The sequence below is a fragment of the Cibotium barometz genome, chromosome 40, assembly GCF_041138505.1.
Source record: "Cibotium barometz isolate CiBa-2024 chromosome 40, ASM4113850v1, whole genome shotgun sequence".
In the NCBI taxonomy this organism is placed as follows: Eukaryota; Viridiplantae; Streptophyta; class Polypodiopsida; order Cyatheales; family Cibotiaceae; genus Cibotium; species Cibotium barometz.
In genome coordinates, this window is record NC_141085.1 from 43,406,926 (window position 1) to 43,433,103 (window position 26,178).

The 26,178-nt window shown below is 44.2% G+C and overlaps 1 protein-coding gene across 2 annotated transcripts in view; it reads right to left on the reverse strand.

Annotated features, from left to right (window-relative positions):
• LOC147615534 (glutamate--tRNA ligase, cytoplasmic-like) overlaps window positions 1-19,499 on the reverse strand; it is a 43,265-nt gene extending 23,766 nt beyond the window's left edge. Inside the window, exons 1-4 of one of the 2 annotated variants that reach the window (XM_086779631.1) lie at window positions 19,433-19,499; window positions 19,116-19,282; window positions 18,716-18,812; window positions 11,049-11,202 (exon numbers count right to left, since the gene is read on the reverse strand). In XM_086779631.1, coding sequence (XP_086635757.1) covers window positions 11,049-11,202; window positions 18,716-18,812; window positions 19,116-19,264 — 400 coding nt within the window. In that variant the 5' untranslated portion in view covers window positions 19,265-19,282; window positions 19,433-19,499. The remainder of the gene's footprint in view (window positions 1-11,048; window positions 11,203-18,715; window positions 18,813-19,115; window positions 19,283-19,432) is intronic. The other variant, XM_086779632.1, reaches the window with a different exon arrangement.
• Between the last annotated feature and the right edge of the window lie 6,679 nt (window positions 19,500-26,178).

Below are 26,178 nucleotides of genomic sequence, written 5' to 3' on the forward strand. Positions count from 1 at the left end.
TTGGGGTAAAGGCATTATGCCCACCCTTATAGTGTGTACTAGCCCATGAGTTTTATAGTACATAGTACACTTAGTACTTTTAATGTACTAAGTGCACTATGTGTACTAGTGCAAATATACATGTGTGATAGGGGAGTCACACACTCATACTTGATGAGTTGACTTATCCCCACATATCTCTCTCTCTCTCTCTCTCTCTCTCTCTTCTTCTCTGTGTATGTCTCCCACATGAAATCCTAATTCTTCTCCCATCACTACCATTCCCATCTTCCGCTCCTCCGACGACAAGAGTGTAACATGCAGAAGCTCGGTGGATAGAATCGGTAACTTCAATGTTCAGAATTCAGCAATCTTTCGCAGAGAGATGTGCAGAAATAGAGAGAGAGAGAGAGAGAGAGAGAGAGAGAGAGAGAGAGAGAGAGAGAGAGAGAAAGAAAGAAAGATATATTAACGTCTGCAAAAGGCCAAAATTGGCCTATGAGACAAACAAGTAGTACAATGATGTTCCTCCAGTCATCAAGAGGAAAATGTGGAGTGAGAATAAAATGTACAAGTATGACAACACGACCATAGGGGACTTAATGGTGGTGTACAAACGAGAGGGTGTGGATGGAGTACTAGGGCTACTAATGTATCTCTATATGCTGAAGGGGTGATACAAGTATGATATGTTATCTACTCGTAACTCCATCCAGTCCCATAGTCTGGGTACAATATGTCATACATCCGATCTGAGGATGCCGTAAATGTCAGGAACATGCGTCTTGGATCAGAGCGAAAATGTGCCAGCTGCTCCTGGACCTCCTGCTGGTGTCGAGACCGGATGGCTGCGATCTCTCTGTGGTGTAGCCGTGGTGTCTGGTAGCCGGCTAGTCTGGGTCGTCACCTAGCTCGAATCTCCTCCGCTCGCTGAGATGTCACTCCCAATGTGTGTGGCTGGGCTACTGGTGCCAATCTCTGGAAGAAGTCAGTCAACTGGGACTGTGTTCCTCCGCTATGATGTGCGGGTGTCTGAAGTAAGATCTCCCTGTGTCTCTGTAGTGCTAGTAGTAGTCTGCCTAGCTGTCTCTAGTCCGATCTCTCCCAGATCTGTCTAAGTGATGTGGTCCCTCTAAAAACCTCAGGATAGCATGCCCTGATCTCCTGCAAAGCACCACACTGGCAAACAAAATGCTCCTCTGTCTCTACCCCCGTCTGGCATAATCTGCAAATGCGCTCTGCTCGAGGGATGCGTGCTGCTCTCCCAGTCTCGATCTCTAGTTGGTGTGATGAGACCCTTAGTCGCCCAATGGCTACTCTGGCTCCATGTGATAAGTGGACCTCCAAGTATCGTGGTCGCTGGATGAAGCCGTCTGTGGAGGTGCTCAAGAAGTGCTCTCTGTAGTAGAGCATCTTCGTCGGGAGTGGCTGACTGGGAGGAGATAGCCAAGTCTCCTGTATGTGGCCCTGCCAAATGTCATGTCTCATGACTCTCTTCCTCTCTGTCTGAGAGAGGCGTCTGTGTGGTGCAGCTAGGTCATACTGTAAGGGTGGTAATCTGTCAATATCAATCCTGTGTGATGATATCCACTGTACCACCTGGGAGTACCATGACCAGGTATGTCCCTCCTCAGCAAGCTGTCTAGATGCCTCAAAAGCAACCCGAGATACCCGATTTAGTGGGAGCTCCCGCATCCTGTGTATAAAAGATATAGTCTGGAACATGGCCTCTACTAACATAGGTGGTACAGCAAACTCCACTCCAATGATATCATGTGGTGCTGAAGGTTTGCTGCGGATCATCCCTGAGAGCATCAAAATCTGAGGGCGCTCTATCTGTGTCCATGAGGATGTACCCAAACCTGGTGCCCATACTGCTGCTGCATACATCAATGCTGGAGTAACTAGTGTATCAAATAGCCACCCCTTAGTACAGGGCTCCTGGAAGTGTGCCTAGTGACACTGGCGTTCCAAAATTGCTAGTGCTGCGTACCCTCGTGTCACTCTGTCTCGGCTGCCTGTGCCGTAGAGAATCTCCCTGATGAGCTGGTAAATGTGACCCCAAGGTATACATATGAGCCCACCACCTCTACCTGTCCCCGGGCTAGTGTAAGGATAGTCTGGCATCTGACTGCTGCTGATGTATGAAAGACCATAACCTTGGTTTTCCCAAGGTTCACTGTGAGTCTTCGCTCCGCACAGAAAGTATCCAGGGCCTGTAGATGCCTTTGTAGCCCTGTCCGAGTATCCGACACAAGAATGATATCATCAGCATATAATAGAATGTGTACACTGAGATGTTAATCCCAGAGCCTCCTCCGTGTATGATGTAGCCTGCTACCTCGTCGATGTATAAGCTAAAGAGTGTCGGGGAGAGAGGGCAGCCCTGCTTCACACCAATGGTGCTGGCAATCATATCTAATAGTCCCCGTGGGCATCTAACTCGTCCAAACACTTGCTCATATAATCTGTAAATCCCCCACATCATGTCGGGGGGTATGCCCAGTGTCTGTAAGCGGTGGAAGAGGCGCTCTCTCGGGACTGTGTCGAAGGCTTTGCGGAAGTCCACAAAACAGCAATAGTCTTTGTCGCCGTGCCCGAGTTTGGTCAATCAGGCATCTCAGTGTGAAAATGTGATCAATAGTAGAGAAGGCTCGCCGAAAACCTGCCTGACCACGAGAGAGAGAGAGAGAGAGAGAGAGAGAGAGAGAGAGAGTCGGACACACTATTGGGTCTCGAATACCCTATGTAGGGCCCCCACCACGAATGGTGTATTTGCTTTATTAGAATCATGCAAATTCTGCAAATAAAAATCTGGTTCTTGACCTGCACTCTTAACCTTGGCTGAGACCTCCCCTTGGCTATCCTCCTCCTTGGAACACACAACCCCTTTGTGAATTATGAGATGAATGACTGAATTCAGGCTTTGGCTATTTATAGCCCTAAAAGATGCTGGTCAGCTGGCTCTTACAGGGGTCGGCCTGCTGAAAAATTCCCCACGGCCAGGTTCATGCATCTTAATGCCTTTAAACAGTGTGCTTTCATACTGTGCTGTGCTGTTGGCCAACTACACATGCTGTCCAGGCCAGCACTGGCTGCTGGGCAGCCCCTATGCCCTGGCTGCCTTCAGTATTGCCTGCCCCATGGGCTAGCCGACTGGCTGGGCTGGCCACTAAGCATGTCGACTGGCTGGACCAAGCCCTACTGGGCTCCAACAGCCTGCCAAGCCCTTTCATGGGCTGGCCGACAGGGCCACAGCCTTCTAAGGCTGGTGGGCAAGGCCATGGGCCATCTTGGCCCTTCTTGGGTGACCTAAGGCCTACCCCATGCCCAAGTGCAAGGGATTTCATCCCTTTTCTGGGGTAGCCCTAAAGGCTCGCCCCCTTCTACATGCAACCTACATGCTTCTAGATAGATGCCTGGCATCTAGTTGCAAACCAAACACTCAGGACACCAGACATCATTCCAAAGGGAGACTCACAGTACGGATTGGCACTACTTCATGTGCAAGACAATGCACACCTGACCAAGACCATGTACGGGACTTGTACACCTGACTTGGACGCTTAGGGTGGAACCCTAGCTGACTCGTCTCGAACTGGGGCTCACATGGGACCAATGGGCTCACATGGGACCAATTTCTACCCCAAGTCCTGCACCTTCTTCTCGACATATCTTTTCAAATATGTCCACGTGGCATCCAAGTGCGGGATGCACGTGACAAAGAGGTACTTCTCTGATTCATCCCTGTATACTGCCCATATTTGTTCCCTTTTCATGGCCCTTGATTGTGGGCTGGCCACCCCTATTTTTCTGGCATTTTCTCACGTCAGGTCCTTCATGACTTGTCGGCCGGCTCCAATCGGCCAGTCCCATACCTAAATATAGATGGGCTGTCCTCTCTCATTCATATGTTCATTAGTTGTTGTGTGTGGTTCATGTGTTGACACACCTGTCTCCTTTTGTATCCTTCACTTATGAGCCTACAAGGTCTCTTTCTCAGGATTGTATTCATTACAGTATATTCAGCCTTTTGGCTTCATATATCTCTCTTTCTTGCACTCTCAATTCAGGACAATCTAGTGCTTCCACTCTGAGCACACTCTATCACCGACACCATCAGATAGATGCTCAATCTACTGGCTGACAAGGGCCCGGTCCACTCACCATGCCTTCCATGCTTGTGACAACTGCTACTACTCCAAAGCATTATGTTTTATCTGCTGCAAATCAAGGATTAGCCATGCCCATGTGCATGCACATGACCCTGGATGACCATCATCATCCCCTATCTCCACATATGGTCTCCCATGCCTGACATCCTTCCCTTCTTGGCAACCTTTTCACTGAAAACCTTGCCTTAGGTCTCTGAATCCACTCCAAATCTGATGTAGAGATCTTCGCATCAGTTCCACTTTGTCCCCTACCTTCTTGCCCTTTCCCTAAACACACACATGAATCCTTCTTCTTGAAAACTGGTCCGGGCATCCTTGGCTCCACCCCTTGGATGAACTTCATCCCTTGGAGTGCTCCATAAAAGCCTCTCGGGCAGCCCCAACTGGCTACCAACTCTCATGAAACTCTCTCCTTCGGTTTGCCTGACACCAACCAACTTCTGCGGGTCTCAACACATGTTGCGTTTCTCTCCTTGAACCTGTGTACTTCTTTTGGGACACCAACAGCACTTAGCATAGCACTGTAACATGAAGCAAAGAAGATTAACGCTAATCCTATGTTGAGCAAAGATACAGAAGAGAAGGAGAGATAGATCTAATCTCCTGTATATTACCAAAACATGCTATATATACAATGATCCTGTTGATTCACAATTTCATGCAAATGATCTTGTTGATTCACAGCTTCATGATGCATACCAAAGATCCCTATAGCCCTCTACTTGCAATCGAACAAGAGAAGCTCCTATTGATCCACCACTGTGTCCTTGCTGCCTTGCAGACTATGACAAATGGATCCTCTTGATCTTTGAATGATGATCCTAATGAATGCCTAATGATCCTATTTATAGGAAAAAGATAGCAATTCGTAACTGAGTCGGTTTGGCCTTTTCAGCCCACAAAATTTTGTCCAAAAAAGTCGTATTTTGTGTTCATAATGTGTCCAACTTGTGCCCCAACCATTGAGTTATGTCTTGGGTACCTTTGGACATTGTTTGGGCTACCAAAACCTCTAAAATCGGACCATATTATGCCTCTTATCTTGCTCATATATCTGCTGATGAGGATAAGCATGTCCATGAGCATCAAGATTAACGGATGCACGTGACACCTTTGGGTGCAGACAACTAATGAAGGCTACTGGTTTTTGGTATTTTTCTCATGGTTATATCAATGCAAAGATACATTTATTTTGCATAAATATTGGTATGTCATTTTGGGGAAGAATCAATATCCATGGTATGAAAATTATTGGCTAAATATTGGTATATATTGGCGTTTATATTTTCGGAAACCCATTTTATGGAGATTTGGGCCTGATTTGACTACAAGTTATGGCTGCCCTATGTGACGGCTATTGTTATGTACCTGGTGCTAATCTTTAGGATTAGTGGTCTAATCCAATAGGGTTAGGAGAGCCCTGTGATTAGAGGAAGCAAGCTGATACAAGCGGCAAAGGCTCATGGTTAATAATACCAAGTATATTGGCTATTTATGACCAGACAGTTATTTATAGCAGCACTAGTCACTATATAAGTGAGACTTATTATTGTCACAAAGAGTTATTCACTCTCTCGTCTGTGATGAACCAAGATTACCGTCGAGCACATGATTGGATTCGATGTATCATGGACGGTCATGCCAAAGGCCTCAGTAGGCAAGCATTGGTGGTATACCTACACTGACTGGCATGGTTCGGTGGCTTGAAGTATAGAACCTGCGGATCGGAGGTGAGCTAGCCTACACCCCTCTTAGGGGGTTTGTACTAATCACTTATGTTTTGCGTTTAGGAGATCCATGGGGTTGTAATAGCTTTGGATAAGTATAACTTGGCAAGCACATGGCTGAATTTATGGTTGCCCGGAGTGGGTTGTTGGCATTTGTATGTGGGTAATCTGGCTTGCCCAAATCTAGGAAGCCCCCAAAGCTTGTACATTTGAAATATTCCTTGGTAATAAAGTGTGGTGTCCCCTGCGCATATGTTTCATTTTCAGCATTGTGGATATTTTCTCATGTTTCTGCTTTGTGAATATGGTTAATTCGTTGTGGCCAAGGTTTCATGTTTATTATGCAATGACGGTATTAAAGTGTTTCAAAGGCCCTAGTCCCCCGGGCAAGTTCCATTTCAATTGCATGTGCTTTTTGCGGTGTTCCAACAAGCGATTGTTGCAGGGCACTTGGAAGAATTACACATGCTCCAGCTGATTATATACAATGGGATGTCTCATTGGCCTATGTCTGACCACCTTACTTGCTTCCCACTTGTAGGAGGTTCTAGTACAATGGACTATCTTACGGGGTCTCCCACGTCCAGGACTTCACCATCCACCCCCCACCTATAAAAGCCAACCACACTTACCTCGCATGCCCTACCTTACCCCTACACCAGTCCCCCAGGTTTCTACCTTCACCCATATTCATTTTCATCACTATCTAGACCACATGTATGAAGCCCACCTCCCCCCATATTTCAGCCCTTGACCTCTCCTAGGTTTCCCCGCCAACACTAGAAGTTAGCAACCAGCACAGAGGCAGGCCGGCCTGCAGATAAGGCCTGCAGATAAGGAACTGTATTCAAATTTCAAGCTGTTTTACAAGTTTTCGAGCATCGGAATCGCTCAAAAACTAGATTTTAGGGTTTTTTACAACATTTTAGGGTTTTTGTCAGCAGATTAGGTTTTCTGACGGGTCATACCACAAATTCGTACAAGCCTGTGCAGGTTCGTAATACGGAATCCGTACAGGCGGAGTTTAGGTCTCCGTACAAGAGGTTGGGGGCGGGGGCGCCACAGCAAAGGAGCGTCTCATCAGCAAGAGAAGGACGTTCATCACCCAGGTATTCTCAGATTTGCAAATGGTAGCTTGTAGATGCCTATAGGAAGCAAAATGATGGGAGTTTTTCCCTACAGAGTTTGCGTTGGTTTCCAAGGCTGGAGAGATGGGTGGCACACGCACCTACCTGGTGCCACATGGGAGAGGCCACCCCTCACTTACCAAAGGTGTCCCCCCACACCAATGGCCACAAAGGGTGTGCCTTCCCAAAAGGGTTGGCCACACCTGGCCTCGGTCCCCGGGCACTAATCAATGGGCACCTCATGTTTGAGGTTTGGGGTTTGGTGCACTTGCACAGGTGATGCAATATGACGATCACAGATGCCCGAGGATGTAATGACTAGCGGTACAGCCCCGCACCTCAAAGGGGTCCTCAATGATAAAGCTCGATCTATTTTGTGGGACAGACACCCCTGATTCAGGGCATCATACCCCTCTACCCAACATTCAGATCAAGGTGACTTTTCGACACCATGACATGCTTGCATCATAAGCCCAATATTCTCTTGGCCATCATGTCAATATTGGCTGAGAGGTGGGTATTATCATTAGTTGATCATGGCTAGTTTACCTCATACACAGGTCGTATGCTGATATCACATGTATATACACTAGTGTTAGTTGTCTTTCATTTTCTTTCAATTAGTTGTCTTTCATGTATATACACTAGTGTTAGTTGTCTTTCATGGACCAGTAAACCCATGGTATCATTGTATCACTCATGGTCTCATAGACCCTTGGGGTCTTTTGTAAACGTTCATATTACTCTCTCTATGCCACGATCCCCTAACCAACTCCAGATCCAAGACATGCTCCATCGCCATCGAGCTACCTTTCCACGTGACATAGCTGAGGGAGACCTCTCGGCCATACTCATTAGCCCCATGCTTGATATTTTGGAGAGTGGCATACCATCTACTGTGGGCTGAAGCTGCTCTCATGTTTCTATGTTCCTAGTATTCCATCATCCATGATGAGTTTCCATGGACAGTTTTGTATCACCCCAGTGAGATAGCTATGTTTATGTTTTGTTTCTGTTTTATTTTCCATTCCATTATAAGATATGCCATGGACATTATTGTATCACTTTGGTCTCGTAGGCCCATTGGGTCTTTGGTAGACGCTCTCTCTCTCTCTCTCTCTCTCTCTCTCTCTCTCTCTCTCTCTCTTGCCCAGAGACGTGTGCTTTCTTTACTGCTGAGATGGTAAGGAAAGCTATTGACAGGATGAGGACTGGGAGAGCATATGATCATGATGGTTTGGTAGCAGAGCACTTTATTCATGCCAGAGATATGCTTGCAGAGCTTATTGCTATGATGTTTAACCGAGCCATGTGTGAGGGTTTTCCCGAGACTTAGAATATGTCCACGATTGTGCCTATCTTCAAGTCAGGGGATCCCATGCTTCCTGGGAATTATCGTACCATCATGATTGGTCACACATTGGCTAGATTATATGCATCTATTCTTGAGCAGGAGTTGAGTAGATGGGTAGAGAGAGAGGGCATACGTGCATCAGGGCGACAGGCAGGGTTCAGGAGAGGTTTCTCCACTCTTGACCATATCTTGACACTCAGAGCTATTATTGAGGAGGGCAGATTATATGGCAGGAGGATTTATTGTTGCTTTGTGGATTTCCGCAAAGCTTTTGACACAGTACCGAGAGCCAGACTGATGCGCAGACTACAGGAGATGGGAGTGCCCACAGAGCTGATTTGGGGAATCATGGCTTTATACAGGACAGTTGTGGGACAGGTACGTACTACCCAGGGTATATCTGAGATGGTTCAATCCACTATTGGGGTGAAACAGGGCTGCCCCCTTTCCCCCACCTTATTTGGGATGTATGTGGATGAGGTTTCGGACTATGTAGAGCGCGAGGGTGACAGAGGAGCACAACTAGCAAGGACATGGATTCCGCTGTTATTGTATGCTGATGATATTGTGCTGATCTCAGATTCTCCAGAGGGGATGCAGCGTCATTTGGATGCATTGCACATGTTTGCAGAGGACAGTGGATTGTCTGTTAACCTTGGTAAAACCAAGGTGATGGTGTTTAACACCACAGCACAGTGGGTTAGGAGGTCAATGCCCACCTTTACATATGGTCAGGAGAGACAGTGGAGTATACAGATGCATATACTTACCTTGGTGTGGTTTTTAGTGGCCCACTATTTTCCTTGAGGAGAGCAGCGGAGACCAGATTGACCAGAGCTTATGCAGCATTGGGGAGACTAGAGAGGATGTGTTCGCAGGTTCAGTTTCAGGAACCTCGAACAAAGCTCTGGCTCTTTGACACTTTGGTCACTTCAGCCATGCTGTATGGAGTGGAGATATGGGGACCCTCAGTGGATCACCACAGCCGAGCTGGTAGCACTGATGGATGGAGACGTATGGAGAGGTCCTTGGTTTCTATGATTTCCCGGATGATTAGGGCCAAGGCCTCCGTACCACATGATATTATCCGTGCAGAGATGGCTGCCCCCCATTGGTAGTAGAGGCACTCACTCGATCAGTCTCCTTTATACATAGCACTTGGTCTCTCCCTAGAGACAGATATGCTCGCTTAGCCCTGGAGTCTTCACGACAGTTGGCATCACAGGGAGACGGATCATGTTGGTATGCACAGATGACAGCTTGGTTCCAACTCCATGGCTTTAGTATGGACAGGCTACCTCCATTTCAGTACTCCCTGGATGCACCCTCCCTCTCTCTCACAGGGGCAGAGATTACCAGACTTATCAGGCAAGACTTGACTCAGCTGGACACTAGGAGGACATGGATACAGCCGACACACGAGCTTGGTACGAAGATGGCTTTCTATAGAGATCATCTTCTCCAGCTCACAGAGGATGGGTTTGTGATTAGACCCAGCTACATGGATACTCATCTTTCTCATGGGGTACCGTGTGCTATTAGTCAGATGCGCACATCCTCACACCAGCTAGAGATTGAGACTGGCAGATTCAGAGGAGTACCAGCTGAGGCCAGGATTTGTCAGCTGTGCCAGATGGAGCCAGAGACAGAGTTACATTACATATGTCACTGTCCAGTATATTATGAGATACGAGGCCGTTTTCACTGCCTGTTCAGAGAGGGCTTTGGACCACTTTCTAGAGTCATGAGATACCAGGATCAGAGATGCCTCGGATTGTACTTGCTGGAGCTGCGTAGACATAGAGAGGGTCTCCTGAGAGGGAGGGGATCAGAGAGGGAGAGACACCTACAGAGGCAGATTACAGACTCCTTTCGACCAAAGATTGAGCAGTCAGGTCAGCAGGCATTGCAGGTAGCCCCAGAGTACAGCCGCACCAAAGGTACACTGATTGATCGGGCTATAGAGCTGGGGCGGTCCAGGCGCCCCAAGATGAGAGGCCCATCTCGACACCGGCGGAGACTACAACAGAGGATCAGGACCATACTAGCACGGCATGGGAGACGTCCAGTCAGAGTACTCACCATGGAGGACATTGAGGATATCCGCCATCGACCGATGAGAGACATCTTTGGATAGTGATGTGTATGATGCTTACCTTTGTTGCTGGAGTTTTCCTCCCAGATGTTATCCATTAGGAGCTCCTAGTACCGTACTTTTCCTCATAGTTGTTTCAGTTTCAGTTAGTTGTTTAGTTGTTTTTAGCTTTGCTTACACAGACATTGTATCAGATCCACCAATTGTTGTAACCTTTTTGGTCTCATAGGTCATTTTGGCCTTTTGAAGACGTTAATATATCATTTCATTTCTCTCTCTCAAAATAAAGGCTGCATGTTCCTCCGAACTGGCATATTAGATACAAGCCCATACGCTTGCACATTCATTTGGCACAATTAATCGCAAAACCCCTTCACACGAATATATGCGCATACAAGGTCAATGCCTGCATGTTCCTCCAAAGCAGTATATTAGATTCAAGGCAAAAACAAACCCGTGCTACTTACACACATCACATTCATAAGGCACAATTCCTACAATTGATCTCAAAAACCCCTTCACACGAATATATGCGCTTACAGGCTCACTATTCTAATCAACCCACGAGGAAAAGGTGTGTTGGCCAAGTACCTGCAAGGCATGCCAAAATGGCAATGTCTGCAACGCTGAGGCTGTTGCCAACCAGAAAAGTGTGTGACATCAAAAAAGTGTCAACATATGCACACGCCTTCTCAAAAGTTGCTCCAACTGAAAGGACTGGGGAGTAATCGACCCATTCATCCACCTGCCCAAACATTTAAAAAAATAACCTTTCCGAAGCAATTGGTCTTCAAAAGAAAAAGAAGATACTGCTCCAGGAGCTACAAGATTTAGGCTGCCCAAAAGCACAAAACAAACAAGAAATTGAACAAAAATCACATAGAAAAATTGAACAATGGAAGTTAATACAAAATGGAGCTAAGCTAAACGCTGACATTCATCCATAGCTAATCTAAGCTATGTGATTGACAAACCAAGACTATCGTTTCTTTGAGCACCAGACTTTTGGAAGGTGTAGCATGCCAAAAATGACTCAATTCACAAAACCGACACTCTTCAAGCTATCCAAAAACCATCCAGCCTACAGAGCTATAAATCCTCTATAGACCAATCTGAGGTAGGTCAACAAGTCCAGAATTCGCCCCAAAAGGGTTAAATGTATGTGAGTATCCACCCTATGTGTGTGTAACATTATTCACGCATATATGTATGTGAACACCTGCCTCGGTGTGAACACCCCTTATATCTGGATAAGGTAAGTGTGCCATGTGTCATGTGTTTATTTGTGTGTGTGATTTGTGTGAGTCAAAAGATAAGGTTGTAAACCTACAAAAAGGCATTGTACTTGGTGATTATGAATCAATCAAATATTATTGAGTAGTGCAATATTTTCCAGCATTTTCTACTCAGTATCATCTCGGAGTCTTACAATTCTGTTCTTATAACTGTAGGACAATCAGTTTATTGTACTTTTTAGTCTCATTTAGTTGTTCTCTTTGATGAGACACCAACTTCAGATGTATTCTCAGTTTTGGTCTCATAGGCCACTTTGGCCTCTTAGAGACGTTAATATATCATTTCATTTCATTTCTCTCTCTCTCTCTCTCTCTCTCTCTCTCTCTCTCTCTCTCTCTCTGTGCACACACACCAACACCATGGCCATCTTTGAGCCTCCATAGCTATGGCTAACCCTAACCCTAACCCTACTGGTCTTCAACATGATATCAAAACTATACCTTCGTTCTTCATCACTTCAACCTATCGCCGCTATCATGCTCCCTTCCAAGCAGTGACTACCCACCATTGGTTCAATTTCAGATATCGAACTATTTGAGCACTCCAAGGATAGTTGTTCTGCATCAACGTCACTATGATCAACGCCACCTGGAGTCTGTTGTCCTCCCTCTTCACCTGTGATCTCAGCCCGTCATCTCTCCAAAGGCTCGCCCACACTCCTCTCCGCCTATGCTCTATGCACCAATACCTTCACGCCGACCCTCTACTCCACTGTTGCCACGTGTTCACTTACCATAACATTTCAATAACCTTAAAGGCTTAAAAATGCTGCTTATGTGCTGCTTCATCGCTCACCTATACGAACCGTTCAGCTGCCGCCCACGTACACCTACAACTCCTTGCTACCGCTAGCAACAACTGTCACCATTTGGTCCCTTCACAAACTTTGATTAGTGTTTCGGGGCAAGGCCACGCACAGAACAAAACCAAGGTGAGAACGTGGATTTTCCACGGAAGGAAGCTGAGGCATTCACGGACATGGTGTCATGTGCACGCCTATGCCATGGCTAACCCTATGCAGGAACAGTCTTAATCCCTGATCAATTAGCAGTCAACAGTATCTTCATAAGAATCATTAGCAGTAGTATAAGCATCATCTTCATCATCTTCCGTAGCATCAACGGCACATCAACATGATCATCATCAGCAGTATAACCCTCAGCATGGTCTACAACATCATCATCATAAGCAGTACAGCACCATCATCATCATAAGCAGTACATCATCATATGCATCATCACACATCTCATGGGAGTTCACAAGGTGTTGTCGGCTGGCAGCCAATGCTCCATAAAGCAGTCGGCCATGGGCTACAGGAAGGGCAGCATGTGTGGGCAGAAACCAGAAGATATAATCAGCATTTAATTCAGTATTTAAGCTAGGTTTTGTCCAAGCATCAGGCCGATAGAATATCAGCTGGCCGACTGGCATCCCATATACATATATAAGCATCATGTCATTTTCAGCAGAAGTCAAGTCATAATTCAGCATCTCATCCATCTCTAGCATTAATAGAATATATGTAGAAGGGCTAAGGGTCAACCCCTTGGGGCTGACCAAAGCCCTACATCATGTACAAGCCTTAAGTTCCATTTTTGTACCATGTGAATAAAGAAAAGCAAACACCTAATCTCTCTCTTCTTCTCTCTCCTCTCTATCTTAATCTTAAGTTAATATTAGCATCAATGTTCTTAATCATGCTTAGGGCTGTGGATTAGTACAGCAAGGCTTCCGCGCTTGCAACACATGGATAGGCCTAAAAGATGGGTCATAAAACATGTGTCACGGATTTTTAATCATTCATCTCACTTGTAAGGTTTATGAATCAAATGTGTTCAGACTTCATTAAAAAGCTTGGCCGGACATTGAGTGTCTGGGCATGGATCCCTGGACAGAAGAAGGCGCCTACGGCTAAGGGCTAAAACAGACATACAAGCTGGGGCAACAAGTTTGGGAAATGCAAAAAAAGGAAAAGCACAAGGCATAGACCTGGTCGATTTTATTAATGCAGGGATCGACTGCAGGCTGCTCACTCTCTCTTTCCCCTCAGCGCTGTCCATACAGCAGGTGCAGTCGATGGTTCTTGTGCTGGTCGTACACAGCAGCCGCCAGCAGACAGCTGTCCATTTTCTTCTGGGCGCTGGCTGTACTACCGACAGCAATTGATCCTCTCCCTCTACCGGCTATACACATGCTGTACAGCACCTTCTCTCTGTCCACTTTTGGGCTGCTGATTGCCAGCCTTGTACAGCTTCTTATATCCATCTCCATACAACAGTGCTTGTTTTCAGCAGCTTCGGTACAGCATCAGTACAGTCCTACAGTACCCACACATACGGTTTTCAGCCAGTGCTCTTATCTGGCCATGCAACAGGCAGTGTATTTGAAGGCTGATTTTGGGACTGTTTTGAGACTGTTTTGGGCAGTTTATGGTGCTGTTTGTATCTTGGCTTTTGACAGAGATTTGGGGTTGATTCATGGACTGTTTTGAGACAGTTTTCGGATGGCTTTTGGTGCTGTTTTTATCTTGGCACTAGATAGATATCTAGGCAAGAGATTTGTTGCTTTGTGGAAAATCCGGTACTCTATGCACCCGCACCTTGGTTTCTTGTAAAAAGAATCTATCTGAATAAAGAAGTTCCTACGGGGAGCCAGCCATTCCGACTCAATGTGGTGTCATTATTTTATTTGTGTTTCTTCCGCTATGTTTTCAAATAAGTGTTGGTTTATCGTTCCGGGTCTCCCGATTTCGGTGACAATGGTATCAAAGCATAAGCTTTTTGATGTAGTGGATTTTTGGATATCTTATGGATTGAGGATTTTTCTATGGATTCCTACTGGCAGTTGAAATGCCTGTAAAACTATTGGCAACCGTAATTCTTGTAAAACTATATGCAGCAAAAATGTTTATGAAGCGCCAGGATATTTATGCCTATGACTCGTTCTTATCTTATGTTCTACACTTGAGCCCACCTCTCCTTCCAGGTCTGTCATCAGAATTCTACAAGGCGATTGTGTTTTCTTCATCTGCTGGCTACGTTTCTAGCTCATGAAAGACTCCATTTTCTTCATCTGCTGGCTGCTGGTTCCTCAAGGCGACTATTTCTTATCCTTCCAATGCTATGTTTTCTGGAGATCGAAAAAGTAGCTGCGTTTTCTGAACACAGCTGCGTTTTTTTGCTCTCGGTCCTCTTTTTCATCTGCGTTTTCACTACCCCGGGCTGCCTTGCTGCTGCTGCTTCATACCAAGTGTCATCAGCAAGCTTCTTGGTGCTGTTTTACAGCATTTGATCGCAGTGAAAGAGCTGTTTTTCCTGTTTTTACAGCGTGGACTGCAGTGGAAGGTGTTCTATTCGCATGTGGTGCAACTTGACAAGCTGCCCTGTTGAACCATAGGGACATGTGAAGCATGTTTAGCTTGGCCATGCGTATGGGTCACAGGAGTGTTGCTCTTCTACAATCCAATGGCATGGCAAGATGTTTCGTGGCTATGTATTCTGCTTATTTTATTTTTGCAGGTACTTAAGCTACTTATGGATTTATGAACATTTGGGACAAAGTTGGCTCTTGTGCATGTGTTTAGTTATTATTAGAGTTGTTAACTCATGATATGAATAAAGTTTCTTTCTTGATACAGTTGGCTCTTGTGCCCGTATCTGACTTCGGATCGTGGATTTGGATTTATGGCTTTAATGCCGGAATTATGAAATACTACTGATTGGCAATGGATCTGCTATATTTGAAGGATATTTCAGTGGTATCAGACTTATACAATTGCGGACAACGGCTTTACAAGACGGAGGGGATGTCACCATTTGGTCCCTTCACCAGCTTTCATCAGTGTTTTAGGGCAAGCCCACACATAGAACTAAACCAAGGTGAAAACGGGTTGATCCTCTCCCTAGACTGGTAATACACAGGTTGTACAGCAACTTCTCTCTCTCCACTTTTGGGCTGTTGGTTGCCAGCCTTGTACAACTTCTGATAGCCATCTCCATACCGCTAGTTGCCAGCCTTGTACAGCTTCTTATAGCCATCTCCATACAACACTGCTCGTTTTCAGCAGCTTCCGTACAGGATCAATACAGTCCTATAGTGCCCACACGTGTGGTTTTCAGCCAGTGCTCTTATCTGGCCGTGCAGCAGGTGGTGTATTTGAAGGCTGATATTGGGACTGCATTGAGACTATTTTGGGCAGTTTATGGTGTTGTTTGTATCTTGGCTTTTGACAGAGATTTGGGGTTGATTCATAGACTGTTTTGAGACAGTTTTCAGATGGCTTTTGGTCATGTTTTCATCTTGGCACTAGATAGATATCTAGGAAAGAGATTTGTTGTTGCTTTGTGGAAAATCCGGTGCTGTAAAAGCTTCTATATGAATAAAGAAGTTCCTACCGAAGGGCAGTCGTTCCGGCTCATCGTGGTGTCATTATTTTATGTGTGTTTCTTCCGTTGTGTTTTCAAAGCTCTAGCTAGTATATTTGAAATGTTAGTTTAGCGTTCCGGGTCCCCCGATTTCGGTGACAACTACTGCCGATGACCCTCCATTGCCTCCATGGCATCATCAGCAACAAACCACCATCAGTTGACCAATAACCTCGTCCACATCTGTAGGCCCATTTCATCACCTGCAAAAGCCAGAGAATGATAAAATCATCAAATTAGAGTCTCTGCATTTATCAAAAATTAGGGCTTTCCCAATATTTCAATAAGCCTAAATTGAAGCCGTTGCAAGAGCAATAATTTGGGAGTTTTTTATTTTTAGTCAAAAATTGACTAATTGAAGCCTCTCCAACACTCATAAGTTGGGGGTTTTTAGAAATTGGGAAAAATTTATCAAATTGAAGCTCCTATAATCCATAATATTAGAGACTTTTTGTAAAATTGAACCATTAGCTTCAATTTGAAGCATCTATAGCCCACAAATTGGGATTTCTTTGCCAATTTGACCTTTTTTAGTCGAAATTAAGAGCTCTAGCCCTGTAGTTTTGAGAGTCATAGGCTAAACGCTCTAAGCAGCTGTTCCCACGGGATACATCGACAACATTCTTGCCAAAGGCTTCCTCAACAACATCAACAAAAGAGCAAGAGTGTACACACATGTGTGCAACAATTATACGAGGAGCATCTCCCAACTTGGGAGATTCATCTTTTTTCTCTAAATATTATGTTTGTATGTGTGTGTAGTCATGGGTCCTCTGCCCGGAATGTTCCCCAAAAAAGATATGTGATAAATGTTCAATTTGTGTGCCTTGTTTTATAAAAAGCTTTGTGTTTCCATTATCCCAGTTAGGAGTTAAGGGGTGACTAAAGTGTTGGCCTTGCTACCTCGGTTGCACTATGTGATTGAAGGGCTATCATGACATGGGAGGTGTGCATGATGAGTCGACTCTAACACAAGGTCAGAAGGTAGTATATTTCTTTTGCATTCGGGTCTCACCACCTTCGCTCCGAAGGGGGGTTTGTTGGGGTTTCAGAGCTCTCGTGTGTATAATCACGTGTATGTGACTATCTCATATGTGTATCCACTTATGTCCGTATGTGTGATGCCCCCAAAGGGTTAAATGTATGTGTGTGTGTGTGTGTGTGTGTGTGTGTGTGTAACATTATTCATGTATATATATATATACCTAGATGAATCCAAGAACATGCCCAAATTCACCTTTTAGGAACGTGCATGTAATATACTCATGGTAGTCAACCCACAAGACTATATAACTATCAACTCCATTATGCATAGTATAGACTAGATACTACGACATCCCCACTAACGTCATCGGTGCCCAATGGTGGGTGTAGAACTCTGTATCAAGATATGCTCTCACACACGCACTCCACACCCACCTACACACACACACACACACACACACACACACACAAGAGCATATATTCACACAAAGCCCTTCGTACCTGAGTTTCTATCAAACCTCCGGAGATGCATATGTGTACCCGCCTAGGTGTGAACACCCCTTATATCTGGATAAGGCAAGCGTGCCATGTGTCTTGTGTCTATTTGTGTGTGTGTTTGGCATGAGTCGAAAGAAAAGGTTGTAAACCTACAAAAAGGCATTGTACTTGGTGCTTATGAATCAATCAAATATTATTGAGTCATGCAGTATCATCTCTATACAGCTTGTGTTTCTCTCTCTATCACTCTCTCTCTCTCTTCTCTCTCTCTCTCTCTCTCTCTCTCTCTCTCTCTTTCTTTCTGCACACACCCCGACACCTTGGATATCTTTGAGCCTGTTTAGCTATGCCTAACCCTATCCCTCCAAGTCTTCAACAGAGATTAGACTAATCCACTTGTGTACAGATAAGTACCTGTCACCTAGCATCCATATAAGGGAGGTTCAAGCACATTCATGGCCACCTCCCTGAGGGTGGAAACCCAAGGAATCAGGGCCAGATCAGGCCATACACCTGGATGTTGGGGTGGCTTGTCTGAGGAGTAAGTGGTGGCCTAGCCTCACACTTGGGGGTGCTCCCGTACACAGCTATGGCTGAGTGGTGAGCAGGTTTAAAGTTCCTTGAACTGACTATTCATTGAGTTCTGCAAGCTAAAGCTGGTTGAGGGATCCATCTTATGCATACTGAGTACGTGTCACAAAGCCCAAACCCTTAGTGTATGTTTCAATAACATAAGCATATTAACCATCTTCCTAGCCTTGGAATGTGCAAGTGTCAAGCAGTTTCCTGCAACGTCACGCTTAAACCCCATGAGTCAAGACAAAACCTGCTCGATAGTCGTAGCTAGCAAGCTTAGCAATAATCATCATTCATCCTCTACACCATCTGTAAATGAACAGGAAAAGCACCCTGGCCCTATCACTAGCAACACCTACGTAGATCATAACACAAGCCACTGATGATAGAGTGCTAGTTGCTTCACATGCAAGCATCCCATAACAAAAAATGGTTTTCAGGAGAACCTGTGCAATTTAAAAATAGCAAACTAGATCAAACCTGAGCAGCAGATATTGGATCTTTGCCATAGAATCCAGCAGGCACATCTACTCTACCGAAGTATCTGAGTAAAGTGCTGGCACCATGCAACTTCTCCCTGTAGCAAATAAAAGAAAAGCTTGTAAAAGCCATGCACCATCTACCAAACTAACCTTACCTTATTCTCGTGACATCTTTTCTGCAAACCCTTATCCTAAGCCTAATTTTAACTTGATAGAATCCTAAACTCAACCCTAGCCTTGACCTTAACCTTAACCTATCCATGGCAATAATACACCAGCATAGATTTTCTGCAAACACTAATCCTTACCCTATCCCGAACCCCCACCTTGCCCTTTCTTGATCCACAATGGAGAAAGATCTTAAATACAAAAACAAACGGATGGTAGATGGACCTTACCCTGAGGAGAAACGGAGAAAAGGCACAGCACCACTTGCAAGAGAAGGGTTTAAAGCGAGCGGGGAACCTGCCACTGCCGCTGCTGCGATGACTGCAAGGGGGACACTATCAGAAGAATGGAAAAGAATCAAGTCTTCTTTCGTCTCCATCCCTTTCGTCAGAATATCCTGCAAAACCATCAAAAAACAAACAAACAACAAATGTGTGTGATCTCGCAGCTTTCTTCAACACACTGTAGCTGATGATGATGGTAATGATGATGATGATGCTTGGTTTTGGAAAATCACAGCACATACAAGCTCAAACTGAGAGCTTACCAGGCCAAGCTATGGAGATGAGCTCAGTCGCACAGAGCTAAGCGAAGTGTAAGTGACAAGGAAAAGGAATGAACGATATTAGTAAATTCCATTTGTATTCCAATTTATGTTGTATAATAATTGATCCACTATACATCAGAAGTTGACACTAATAATCCTTCAAGTGATTCCGATTCCGCCCCTATAAAGGTTAAGGGTTCCTACAGATGCTATATTCTTAAACTTTTAGTACATAACATCTCTCTCTCTCTCTCTCTCTCTCTCTCTCTCTCTCACACACACACACAATTATTTCAATAACTATTAATTGTATGGAGCGAGGCTCCCACATTTACCCCCACTAAGCTTGCAATTTATTCTATACCCAACAAATGGAATAATTCTTTTTGGGAGGATTACAAGCTTCTCAAGTCTAAGTCTAGGTCAAATGTGATTCGCCACTATGCTCGCACTTTATTCTTTACCCAACAAATGGATTTTTTTTTTTGCATGAGCTTTTGGGAGGATAACAAGCTTCTCAAGTCTAAGTCTAGGACAAATGTGATTGCCCACCCAAGGTGGGGTCCAACTTGACCCAATGGACCATTTCAACTTCATGGTGCATTAAGACATGTATGAGGATGATGCAACTTCACGGTCCACTAAGACATGTCAAGTGCATGTTTGGGCCCCATATCCCAAGAATGTAGTGTTCAAGAAGGTCTCACCCAAAGGCAAACTTACATTGTGATGTGATGTCAAGTTAATGAAGATGTTGTTGCATAGATCTCTCCCAAGAGCCTTTCTGAATATATGTTTGTCACAACTTACAAACTTTGCTTTCGAGGAAAAGATAATAAACCTTGGTGGCTACTCAATAAATACCACGTCCTTGAGGTTCCTTTCATCTTTATCATTGCCCACCTCTCTTTTATGCTACCAAAGCAAGGACAATGCAATTTATTATTATCAATCTAACTATGGAAATGGCAATCCCTCAAAATCAAATCCTTGGACTTGTATGAATCCCTTCGCCCCTAGTCAAGCCCTATACTTCTCTAAAATATCCATGGTATTGGTACTTGGCCTTTGCATATCCACTTGATGCCACTGGCCTTGCATTTAAAAGAACAATTCATAAGTTTCCTATTGTGGTTGTTCAAGTCATACTCCAACCACGTATCGAAAGAGAGGGAGAGAGATCGAGATAGAGATAAAGTGTGTAGAGGGAGAGCGTGTTGCAAAGTATGATGCTGCTTGCAAGGTGGTGTAGCTATAATGGAGGTTACTTGGCGAGATTGGGTTTCCACAGACGGAACCCATGGTCATCCAGTGTGACTACCAGAGTTGTATAGCTATTGCTTAGAACCCGATCTTCCATGCCCAAACCAAGCACATAGAGATACAATATCACTTTCTTCGGGAGAAGATTTTAGCTGGTGACATCTTGCTGATCTTTTGTTCGACAGAGGACAATGCGACGGACCTCTTCACAAAGCCTCTACCTCAACAGATACTCACTGGGATTGGTTCCACATCCAGGAGCTGCGAGGGCGTGTTAGCAGCCATCTCCTATCTGTTTCATATTACAGTGGGTTGGAGGGGGAGAGAGAGCATGAGGGTGCATGTTGAAGGAGGAAGAGAAAGAGAGGGAGAGAGATAAAGTGTGTAGAGGGAGAGTGTTGGTTGCGAGGGGGAGAGAGAGCATGAGGGTGCATGTTGAAGGAGGAAGAGAAAGAGAGGGAGAGAGATAAAGTGTGTAGAGGGAGAGTGTTGGTTGCGAGGGGGAGAGAGAGCATGATGGGGGGAAGGGTTGGGTTGGTCTGGGCTGAGGAGGTGGGATGGGTTTGGAGTAGGGAGAAAAGGAGAAGAAAAAGAAGACATGGGTATAGAGAAAGAGTGGTTGTTAAAGAAAAAAACCTGTTCAAAGAAACCCACTTTGTGCCCATCCCCTCCCCTCTAAGAAAGGGTGACGATGATCTAAAGTCGGCTGACGAGAAAATGCTACCGTGTAGAAAAATGGGAGAGGCCGAGTGTGCAGGCGACCGTCTCAATGGCGCAACTGATATACAAGGCGGAGGCGCAAAGCACCAGATTGGCCATAGCTGCAAAGGCACTATGGTGTACCTGGCTGTGGTTGAGGTCGGCTGAATATGCTGCTGCTCCAGACTAGAGAGTTGGAGCGCAGGTGATAAGGTAGCCAGTAGAGTAGGCATCGTTTTTAAAGAGCCAGGTTGCATTTCTAGTGCGGGCAGAGGTCTGGCGAGGGGCTGTAGATGAGGTGGCGGTGGTAGATGGTGCTGATGCTGCTATCGACATGGATGAGCTGGGCTGCTGGATGATGTAGAGAGGCGGCACGTGTTGTGGACGTACGAGAAGTAAGCGCCTATCGTTGGTGGCAACATCAAAAAAACGCAAGTAGTATGAAATAAGAGTGACAACGCAAGTTCCTTACATGGCCATGATGAAAGGTAACACATGCAGCAACAACCGAGACGGGGATCAGGACGATGGTAGTGAGGAAAGCGATAGGTGCAAAGATGTGTCAACAAGGCTCTCATACCATGTTGGCATCCACAGGATCACACATGGAACTATAGAAGATGAAATATCATCATCATAGTGGAGTGTGTGTGTGTGTGTGTGTGAGAGAGAGAGAGAGAGAGAGAGACAATAGAGCTCAAGTATGAGAGAGGTACTCATTGTGTGAAAGTACATGCTTTTATATGTACCTAGGCCTTATCTTTGACCCTTAGATAGAGGTGGTTCAGACGTAATGTGTACGCACCAAAAGACTCGATAACCCTTTCACACTACAGAGACTTTGATTGTTCCAACAACCCTTTGTGGTTGTGTAGGCTCCATTCCATGTCTTCATCCTCAAAGTCCACCTCCTATAGAGTAGGCATACGCAGCCCTCATTGATTTAGAGAGGGACAAAGATATTGTTGTGCTCGTGGTAGTTGTGTTGATTGGCTAGTGTGTCCTCACCACTTGATAAAGGGGAGGGAAGCCTTTCCTCCATTAAACGTAGTTGCTCCAAGAATGCAACTACATTGCTCTCCCTTCCTTGCCTCATGATTGTAGAGTTAATAAAAACATACACTTCAACTTTTTAGATTCCAGTAGGTTCTCTCTTAGTCTAGAACATGCAAAAAACAATCACATCCAAAGATTCTAATATTGCGACAACAATAGGTTTCCTACCATAGTAGACCTCTTGAGGTGTCAACCCCTTCATTCCATTTACGACACTTTGATTAAATCTAGCAAGCTCAAGTTCCTTCACAACTATGCCCAATTTTCATTCACAACTATGCCTAATTTTCATTCGAGTGTTTACAAAACTCCTAGTATTTCTCAACCTTAACCTCCCTCTCTTTATAAGAAATTGATAATAAAAAATACAGACATACAAAAAGTATATAATAAAATTACTTTTGTGTGGTGCAAACCTTAGGTAATAAGAGAAATAAGGCATCTAAGAGCGATATGTAACAAGCATGAAGGACTGTTGCTTATTCAAAGGATTAGATAGGGCACTTAGGTGCACCCTCTATTTAGATAGATTTTGTGAAAAAAAAGCCTTGAATGCCTTCACCTTGATTTATTTCTCATCTAAATTTCTTACATTGCAAATAAAGAATGCTAAAATGGTCAAACAATGTTAGGGTAACATATATAGTTACAAGGTCATTCACTCTTTAAGGAAGGTTGTGTTGACCAAATCATGCACAATTAACTTCACTAGAAGTGTGAAGTGTTATACCCTAATTACCCAAATACATCATATTTTTTATTTTGCCAACATCTTCTTATAAGATAAAGACCATGTAAACACATAGGTAACCCTTATTGTGCTTAATCATTTTGGTGATTTTGATTTCTGATGTGGCTTTTCACTTAAAAAGTACCATGTGGCACTTTTTACATTCTAAAATAAGATACAAAGAGAGGGAGATATATATGTATACACAGAGATTTGCCTTGGATATTTTTGCCTTGATCTACAAGGCAAAACTGTGTGTATACATATATACATATATATCTCCCTCTCTTTGTATCTTATTTTGGAATGTAAAAGTGCCACATGGAGAGAGAAATAGAGGAAGAGGATAGTTAAGTACATAGTAAGCTCGTATGAGAATTCACAAAACTTGGTTTAGTGGATGTGCTTATGTGCTTGTTGTGTCCCAAAAATCTTTGAAGACTTGTTACAAGGACTCTCTCTCTCTCTCTCTCTCTCTCTCTCTCTCTCTCTCTCTCTCTTAGCTTTCTTGATGAGACATAGCAAGTAATATGGGTTAATTAGGCTAGTTGGTATATGGGGGTAACCCCATGACCATGCTAAAGTATCGCAGTCTTAGCAGTCATAGAAGATATTGATGTGTTACAGGTTACATATAGAAATTGTTTGTTTGCGGGTTTCTAAACAACCTTCACTAAGGTGGGGTACTTTCTTAATTTCTTCATTAGTTCAGAGCTTCATCTCTCTCCTTTGAGCTTGCCAATCTCTCTCACACTCTATACCCTTGTGTTTTTGTCTTTAAGCATTGTTTGTATGTGAGTCCAACTCTCCATTTTGTCTAAGCTAACAGTGGTATCAAAGTAAAGCTTTCCATAGCTTATATGGTTAGTTTTCAAAAAAAGGGGGGGCAGTACCACCAGGTGCTATAGCCCTTCCCCCTTTTGTTTTTCAAACCAACCGTATAATATAATATATATATAGTTGTGCAATTAACTTGTGTCATGTGTCAAAGCATGCTCTCTCACATTCTCTTGTGATTTCCAGTCATTGTCTCTCCCTCATGATAAGGAATGTCTCTAGATTACATTCAAAACCAACTAAGTTTATCTGCTTAATACAATCTCTCTAGATTTCCAGTCATTGTCTCTCCCTCATGATAAGGAATGTCTCTAGATTACATTCAAAACCAACTAAGTTTATCTGCTTAATACAATGTAAGACTGTGGTATTTAGACTCAAAACTTACACACTTTCATACATGGACTTAACGACGAATACTACCCATTGACCCTTAAGATAGTTACAAAGAAAAAATTGTTATCCCACAAGAACTCTTGATCATGATGGGACATCACTGGTAGAGCTGATTTGGTATTGTCGGTGATGAACCTTTAGAGCTGACTTGGTAATTTGTCGTGGTGATGGGACATCACAGCATTGTTGGTAGAGCTGTTATTTATCCATCGTGATGATGAATCCTTAGAGCTTGTTCACCCACCAACACTTGGCATGCTTGAGGGACAGAGCCTGCTTTGTATCTTTTCTTTGTTCCTAGGCTAGAAGGCTTTTTCAAATTTGGTGATGTTCTATCCCAGCCTAGGTGGCTGGGGTCCTCCTAATCATTGCTTGTAGATACAAAATGTATTTGTCTACTTGGACTCTATCTGGGGCCGTATGCCCTTTATCTTTTTCTAAGGTGGTTGTACCCTAGTCCTTCTCTTTGGTCTCCAGAAATCCACTTCAACAATCTTGGCCTTTGAGTACTAGCTTCTTGCTTTGTGTATGGTTTCCATAGCCACTTGTGCAGCGAAAGTATGGGAGCGAAAGTATGGGGTGCCGAGGGTTCATGAGTGATGGCATCATCAATGTAGATGTGTACGTGGAACTCCTTGTGATTCTGGCCAAGGCAATTGTTAGTCAAGAAGGTCTATTGGTGAGGGGACCTCACTGGACTAATCTCTAGAGGAGCCTCTGCCACCTCACTCGGGCTAATTGTTGGGAGGTAAAGTAGCTTCCCCAGACTATCCTAGAGCTGCCAGTCGATTCTTTGGATGACCCCATCACCGTTCTTGTTTTTTAAGTCTAGGTTCTCTCTCATTCTCCTCCAAAAACTCTATGATTTCCTCCCATTCATCCGAGGCTACCATTCTAGCTCTCATTGCATGTTGTGCCAAATTCTTGAATGTTGTTCATAATTTTTCTTTTGCTTTATCTTTTTTTAATCAAATCTAGGAGAGGTCTACTTTTATCCTCTTTGAGTTTCTTCCGCAATTCATGCTCTTTGGTAAAACAATCTTGAAATTTATTCATCATCTCATTAACTCCGTTTTGTGCTTATCCTTGAGCTATTGGATCTCTGCTTCTCTTTTGGCTAGCTCAACCTAAACATGCATGAGTTTAGCAGTTTACTCCTTTGCAGCTTCCTTTTCCTAAGCATTGGTCTGTGAGCGGCCTAGGTAAATGGTCCTTCACCTTCTTTTTTAGCTCTCTTTGATGGCCTTTGTGTCCTTTACTTGTTGCTCTTTGAACTCCTTGATTGACCCACACAACTTCTCTATATGCATAGTGCTTGTTCTTCATTTATTTTCTCTTCCACTGACAATAGCCATGATGTGCTCCCTCATATCCTTCTCGGATATATTATCTGCTTATCTATTCTGAGTGCCAGCTCTCTCTTGGAGGTCTTTTTTTTATAATATGACTACTTTCTTGCCTCAGTCCTTTTCTTGCTACTCTTTGAACTCCTTATCAACCCAGTGACCCACACAACTTCTCTATATGCATAGTGCTTGTTCTTCATTTATCTTCTCTTCCACTGACAATAGCCATGATGTGCTTCCTCATATCCTTCTCGGGTATACTATCTACTTATCTATTCTAAGTGCCATCTTCCTCCTGGAGGTCTTTTCTTATTATATGAGTGCTTTCTTGCCTCTAATTTTAGGTTCTGAAACTTTTCTTTCCATTCTTGCACTTCCTTTTGTAGCTATTTGTTATGCTCTTTGAGATAATATGGATT